A 7,144-nucleotide genomic window follows, 5' to 3' on the forward strand; every position below is an offset into this window, starting at 1 on the left:
AAAGAGCAAACATATTTACACATCGCACGCTATGTCATGGGTGATGTTCACCTCAACATCATTGTATTGGGATGCACAGCATACCTTAGTTAACGTTAAATCTACAAAATCGATGTTTTACATCTGTTCATCATCTTTGGCTTAACTTGTACAATACAAAATGAAATGAAATATCGAGGGTTGGGCCGGCGACTTTTTGTCAGTGGCTGGGAGGGAGGCGGAGGCTCGTTATCGCGCAATCGACTCGCAAGATTAGCTTAAGAATTTCCAACGAAACGAGAGAAAAAAGTGTACCACCCGCAGGGCAGTCAAGCTGAATGATTTGCTTTTCGTGTCTGCCCTTCCCCCTCCCGTCCTCGACAAGGGCGCCAGCCCAATGAGTGTCGCTAAGTGGAATAAGGTGGTTCTTGATCTAGAATATGTCGGTCTGAATACTGCCACTGCGCGTGTCGCTGGGGTTAGCTGGAGAGGAGGGCGGTGAGGACAGCAGTGACTCGTCCAGGTCCCACGCCTTGTCCTCGAACTCAATGTCTGGCTTTCCGGGCAGGGGCTCGTTCGTGTGGTACACGCCGTCGTACTTCAGGGGCAGTTTCTCGGGGACGCGCTTGGCCGGCCTGCCCTGCGAGTCGGTCGGGGACGGGGTGGCGGACGCGCCGAGCAGCGGCGGCGCCTGCGTCACCCCCAGGTCGCTGGGGGAGCTGTCGACGCCCACCCCCGGCTTGTACTGGCCCGCCCCAAAGCCCGAGTCGCCGTCGTACTCGTTGGGCGACGCCTTGCCCAGCAGGGAGGACGTCGTGCCCTTGGCGCCCCTCTGGCCGCGCGACCGGAACGACCGGCGGAAGGAGCCGGCGTCGAACTTCCAGGACGACGCCGACCCGGCCTCGCGCTGGCGCTTGACGTAGCGCATGTACACGGCTAGGATTATGACTACGATGGGGAGGATGATGAGTAGGATTGCGCCTATGGGCACCCAGGTGTTTTGCGACTCGTACTCCACCATACCTGGAGGAGGAAAGTCATTTATAATTTATTTGTCTCGGTCGGATTGTGTCCGCCTAGCAGAGGACGGCCTCGTGACTGCGTCTGAAAAAAGATGCCAAAGATGCGGGGAAGGAGAAGGGGGGCTCCGGGGCGGGGACAGAAGGCGCAAAGAGAGAACACGAAGCTGAAATGAAGGACACGCTGGCAGCGTTGGAGCAGCTTTCGCCACGGCGGACTACACTTCGTCAACTATGAAAGATGAGAAACACGTGCCCTGTTGATGAAAGGGGTGCCACTGAATGGCCGCGAGCGAGGGAATGCTGGCGTAATACTCACGGAGGCACTCGGTGTATCCGCTTTCAGGGGTGTCCCAACGCCCCTCCGGCAGGCAGGTCCGACGGGCGTCGCCGACGAGGACGAAGTTCTGGTTACACTCGAACACCACCTTCGTGCCGGGCACGAACAGGAACGTGCTCTTGCGGCCGAAGCGCGGCGTCTCCAGGATGCCGCATGAAACCACTGAGGGGGTGAGGGCAGTCGTGAAGTTAGGCCGAGTTAGGCGGCACTCGTTGTGTCTTTTTAGAGAGGGGTGATGGACCGATGGATCTTACCTCTTCTATGATTCACTGTCTTTAAGTTGACGACCTCGGCGTGATACTTCAGCGTGTAGTGGGCTACGTCCCTGTTCAGTGTGACCGAGTAGTCGTACATGCACGGGTACGAGTCCCCGCACAGGGCCTTTGCCATCTCGATATCTTTCGACCTAGGTGAACCAAAAAATAATCACACATATTGAGAATGCTATCCTCTTTAACTAACTTTGGGTCACAGTACGCGCAGAGAAAAATATTTGTCATACCGATTTGCTGGGATGATATCCTCTGGCGTGGCCTTAAACTGCGGCACAAAGGTTTTATTGGCGTAGAAACTCGAAAGTCGTCCGTATTCTCTGAGGAAGAGGGCGGCTCCTTTGTTCTTGTCGTCCTTGTCCTCCAGCATCCCTGTTACCAAAAGTGAAAGATTAGCGTACCTCCATTAGCCGATTGGCATTCGCTCGCATCAGGCAAGCGCCCATAACTTAGACGTTTCCACATTCACTCACATTTCATGGCAAAATCTTTATGTACTCTCTCGAAGTTGTTGAGATTGTTGGTCACCGGAGCCAGCGTGCCATCGGGTAGCGTAAAGTCGTCCGTCATGTCAAAACTCCAGTTGCCAAACAACCCTTTAGTTTGATTCTGAGGAATTAAGAGATTATGATAGTTTAAAAAACAAAAGCAAAAAACACAGTCACGCCGTATGATGCAAAACTAAGACCTCAAATAAATGTATTTCGCAGGTAAAATGTCAGTACTCACAATGTATGTCCAGGGTAGGTACACTCGTGCGGACATGTATCCGTTGTTTTCTACCACCTCAACCCCTACTCCCGATTGGAACATCATGATGACCTCGGACTGGTTGAGAATGTAGGTGGGCGTGTACACCGTCACACCTGCAGGACGACATGAACGCGAACGTGACAGGGTTGGGAGGCATCCATTTTGCGACATGCGCCGCGAGTCCGTAATTACTCGTTCCCTTTTAGCGCCTCTCCTCTTACCTTGGAAGTGCTGTATCCGGAGGGACTCGCGGTCGAAGTACACCCGCCTATTGTCTGCGAACACGTCGAGGCGGTACCGCCACTGCGCGTACGACGGCCGGATGCGCACCTCGATGATGGTGGAGGAGTTGTCCTGTGCCGCGATGGAGGTGAGCTGCGTGGCGGCCACGGGCCCGTACAGGTTGGGCGGCATCTGCTCGAAGCGCGCCTGCACGTCCAGCTTCTGCTTCTGCGTGTCGACGTGCACGAGCACGAACTCGCCCTTACCGTTGAAGGTGTACTGCAGGTTGTCGAAGGTCACCACGTGCGGGTCTCCAAACACGGACGCTATTTTTGAAAGGAAAAGAAAGGTACTTAGCTGGCTGTACAGTTGGACACCGAAAAAAGCAAGTACATGAAATCTAGTGCATTTTCTTGAAACAAGTGTTTGGACTCAAATGAACTGGGTGCATGTATTTTTTTTAAAAAAGAAAATGCACTTAATTTTAAGTATATGTTTTTCGGTGTGCAGTTTGTTTTGTATCTTAAACTTTGGTGACTGTTAAATTATGTTGTTAAGCTTCGCCAACGTACCCACTTCCGGAGGCTGATAAGACACGCAGTCTTGTGTTGGCCTGCGCTCGAAACGGAACGTCTCGCATCCCACCGCCTGCTCGTCTTGCCACATGCAGCAGTGGTAGAAGGGGATCATATCATTGTACCACTGCGACAGTGTTGGCACCTGGAACACATACAGTATGGTTAATTTAACTATATTTTATGCGATTCACATCACCTGAGAGAACTCTTGTGCCCTATATTTGTCTCGGGTGGCTAGCTTGCTTGCTTGCGGGCCTTAAACGAGGGCTATAATAGGTGCCTTTCCTCGTTATTTTTCGTATACTGTCTCTGCCCCCCTTTCCCGTGATTCAGTGGCGCTCTCCTGCGCCCAGCGGCCGAGGAACGTATTTATCGCCCTCGGGGAAATTTATCTGCCGCATCCGACCGTATCGCACGCTTCAGGGCAAAATTAAAGCAGCACGATCGGGTGGCTTCTTTCTGCTTTTGCCTTTCAGTATACGGAACGCCGGACGCTCGATACGGACCTTGTTCGCCTCGTTCCAGGGCAGCACGCCGAGGTTGTGCGAGCGATGCGGGCGGGAGCCCCACATCTGGTCGTAGGACATCATGAGGTAGTTGTTCTTGTCGTAGCAGCACTGCTGGCCCGAGCCCTGCAGGCTGGCCGCGCCCGTGCGCACGCAGTGCACGGCCCCCTTGTGGTAGAAGCACTCCGGGTTGGCGACGCGATCGCACTCAAAGTCCGGCAGGAAGCGGCCCTTGTCGGACAGCGCCTGCTCCAGCGTGCACGGGCACTGCGCCACCTCGGCGGCGAAGTTCTTGCGGTAACGGTCGTCCATGAGCCAGTTGTTGCACAGCGCCTCGGGCCACTTGACGCCGTACAGGCGCTCCCACTGCGGCCCGAAGTACCAGGCCAGCGGGATGGGCCGGCTCCACAACGTCCTGCGGGAGAGGGTGGGGGAGTGCGTGAGCAGACACTACAGCGAAACCCGGAGCACCTATAAGACCTATGATATGGACAGCTCGCAACTTACGGGGACACGGAGAGGCCAGAGTACTGGGTGGGATTCATGAGGCTGATCTGGATGAAGCCGAAGTGCATGTTTGTCATGTTGAGGTTGTTCCTTTGGCGGTACGCACCGGGCGAGATGCTGTAGGACCCAGTGTTGGGCACGCCCTCCTGTAGTGCAGATTGATTCCGAAGCATTACAGAGGGCACACGAGAAAACATTAAAAGAAATTTAGGTGCAAGCTCCCACTTACCTCAAGAACGTCGATGAACACCAACTCGGGGTGAATGGTGGGCTCCCTGTAGCCGTACAATGCGACCCTGAGGGAGGCGGCCGTGTTGGCCGTCAAGTTGTACGCGTTCCACTTGAACTTGATCTCGGCGGGGCTCTTCTGGTGCACCGACCGGTCCATGAAGGTGATGCGCTCAGTGGCGGTGGCCGGCGTCTCCACGAAGAACTTGCCCTTGTAGTTGAAGCGCGACTCGGTCGTCGAGATCTCGAAGCGCACGTAGCCGTCGGCCCACAGCCGCGGCTGTACGCACAGCGCCCGGTTGACGTCGACCACGGTGCCGGACACGTCCTCGTCGTCGAACCGGCACAGCACCTTCTCGCCGGGCACGAAGCACGGCCCCGTGATGTTGACCACGGTGCCGCCCAGCATGTTGCCGCTCTCCGGGGCGAACACCAGCGGGAGGTTGGCGCCGGCTGCAAAACGCGTTCTCGTTAGTCAAGCGGACTGCCTCAGCATGAGGCAAGGGAGGCCAACTCGTATATTCCCGTGTGCCCTTCGTCGTATTTCTTGTATTTTACTACGTGTACACTGGAACCGCAATTGTGTGAATGTCGCACACTTGTGTGAACGCTATTCATACACATGGAGGCTCAAGTGTGTGAATTTTCGAAGTTAAATTCACACCTTTACTCCCTTAAGTGTACGAAAATGGGCATTCACACATTTAGGCGTTTCCAGTGTGGTTGCACAACTTTGTTTCAAAGGGATTTCGCGACGCTGCTCCCTTTTGCGATGCGCTCCTGTGGAGCGCGCGAGGGCAACCCGGGTCACCGCACCGAGCGCGTGGTAGTGGGAGCGTTGCCGGCGACACAGGGCCAGCGGGGCGGAAGCGCCCGGCTACAGCGGGGGGTTGGAAGCCAGACCCGTGTGTGGGCTGTAACTACAGGAACATCCGCAAGACGTCTGCCTCCGCTATGCAAGCCCGCAGAAGAGAAATTGACGACGCCACCCTATCCAAAGTTTGCGTCCCCTTTTGCTGCCAAGGACCCTGCTGCCGCCGGTCCGGGTGGTTTCTCTGCGTCACGAGGAAGCCATTCAGCCTGCTTGTGACGCAGTGGCGAGCCGGGCCGTCTCCCTTCTTCACCATGACCTCACCAACGTCCTTGTTGCAGTTGCCGCTGAGGATCTTCTCGTCGATGCGGAAGATGTGTCTGCCCGGGAAGCCGTTCACCCAGCCCCTGCTGCTCAGGTCGCGCACCGTCGTGAACTGGGAGTACGGCTTGTACTCGTAGCTCTGGGTGCCGTTGCCGCCATTGAAGCCAATCTGTTGCAATCACATCATAAGTTTTTTTTAAAATTGTATTAATTTTCTGCGTGTCGTTTAGTCGAGTTGTCTCGAAGTGAGCGCGAATCCATACTTACATACGCGGGGGAGCCGCCCTCACCCGTGGTCGTGTCACCGTACGCCTCCGTGTGCGTGGTCCACTGGATGTTGAGGTAGTTGAACATGGCGTAGGTGTACACTTCGTCCGTTGCGAGGACCAGCTGGAATGTGTTGGTCTGAACGATTCGACATTTAACAGAAAAAGAAAAGTCAGTCTAACTGAGTTACACAAACAAGCATCTGATTGCTTGCCAAAAATTTGCATATATATTTTATTTTTCAGGAGGAGAAAGTAGCGTTTGTGCTCAAACGTTTCTGCTTGCCATCCCCGCTTTCGTCCCTTTGTCCGCATTGCACCCATGTGCCTCGTTAAACTCCTGTTTGGGCGACGGCCAGCTGACCGCACGGCGCCTCGCGACGCGACGCACCCCAGGCCAATCGTGGGAGTCGCGCCAAGCCGCACGCCCCGCCGACACGCCGCCCCCTCTCTGTATAAATCTGTCCCTAGTGTCACGCCACATATATATATTTTTTCTTTCTTTCTAGCATTTTTGTTCATGTGGGCAATCCCAGGCGGCGACATTTTCGCCCGTTTCCTTAGCGGCGGCCAGTTATTTCACTGGAAATGAAAACGAAAGTTACGACTCGCGCATTCTTGTTCGGGCGGCCGTTTACAGAGCACGAGGACACCAAAAAATTAGCATTCCTCTGGAATGTTGCACCTCTGAAAAGTACGAAGTCCTGCCTGAGATGATCCCAGTGCCCCTGACACCTACAACGACATGCACTCCGGCCGACACCTCAAGAGAATAACGCAAGCACGTAAGCATTGTGAGGAGCAACGCGTGTCTTACAATCAATTTAAAAATCCAAATAGGAGGAGATAAAAACGAAAACTTGTTGCAGTGGCCCTTGGGCGCTACGACCTACGATCGTAAACCCTTTGTGGAATTGCCCCCATTTCTCTGGTTGCTTTTTAGGGCGTGGCGTGAAAAGAGGTAACGATGGTTCAGTCCACACAGCGGTGGGCGGCGTGACGGACAGGAGGGACTGGACTCTGCTGGCGCGGCCGGCCGGGAGGAGAAACTATGTTTTTCTCGAGCAAACAGCAGTGTCTCGGCGCGCCCGGAGGCCGGCCGGAGCGTCGCGCGTCGTGAGCCGTGTAGGCTGTGCGGGCGCGGTCGGAGCCGGGCCCGGGGGCCCCCGTACCGAGCTGCCGCCACCTGCCAGAGCGCGAGGTGGGGCGTGCCCGAGGCGTGCCGGCTGCGTGTCCCAGACTCGAAGCCCGACGCCGCCCCCAGCAGCCCCCCAGGCCCAACCGTGCGCCGTGGTTCGCATCCCATCGCATCGCGTCAGCCACCCTCCTCTCGCCCCCC

At 55.6% G+C, this 7,144-nt stretch overlaps 1 protein-coding gene across 1 annotated transcript in view; it reads right to left on the minus strand.

The window, feature by feature from the left end:
• Positions 1-6: 6 nt before the first annotated feature.
• The window catches only part of LOC113208050 (protein mesh), a gene marked incomplete in the record, with an annotated part of 10,261 nt that continues 3,123 nt past the window's right edge, over positions 7-7,144 (minus strand). Inside the window, 13 exon segments of the mRNA XM_052272908.1 lie at positions 7-1,002; positions 1,318-1,500; positions 1,593-1,744; positions 1,841-1,982; positions 2,084-2,219; positions 2,340-2,476; positions 2,585-2,911; positions 3,158-3,305; positions 3,670-4,084; positions 4,177-4,322; positions 4,406-4,857; positions 5,540-5,708; positions 5,807-5,935. Of these exon segments, the coding sequence (XP_052128868.1) occupies positions 413-1,002; positions 1,318-1,500; positions 1,593-1,744; positions 1,841-1,982; positions 2,084-2,219; positions 2,340-2,476; positions 2,585-2,911; positions 3,158-3,305; positions 3,670-4,084; positions 4,177-4,322; positions 4,406-4,857; positions 5,540-5,708; positions 5,807-5,935 (3,126 nt within the window).

The sequence above is a fragment of the Frankliniella occidentalis genome, unplaced genomic scaffold, assembly GCF_000697945.3.
Source record: "Frankliniella occidentalis isolate FOCC.00 unplaced genomic scaffold, Focc_3.1 Scaffold230, whole genome shotgun sequence".
Classification (NCBI taxonomy): Eukaryota; Metazoa; Arthropoda; class Insecta; order Thysanoptera; family Thripidae; genus Frankliniella; species Frankliniella occidentalis.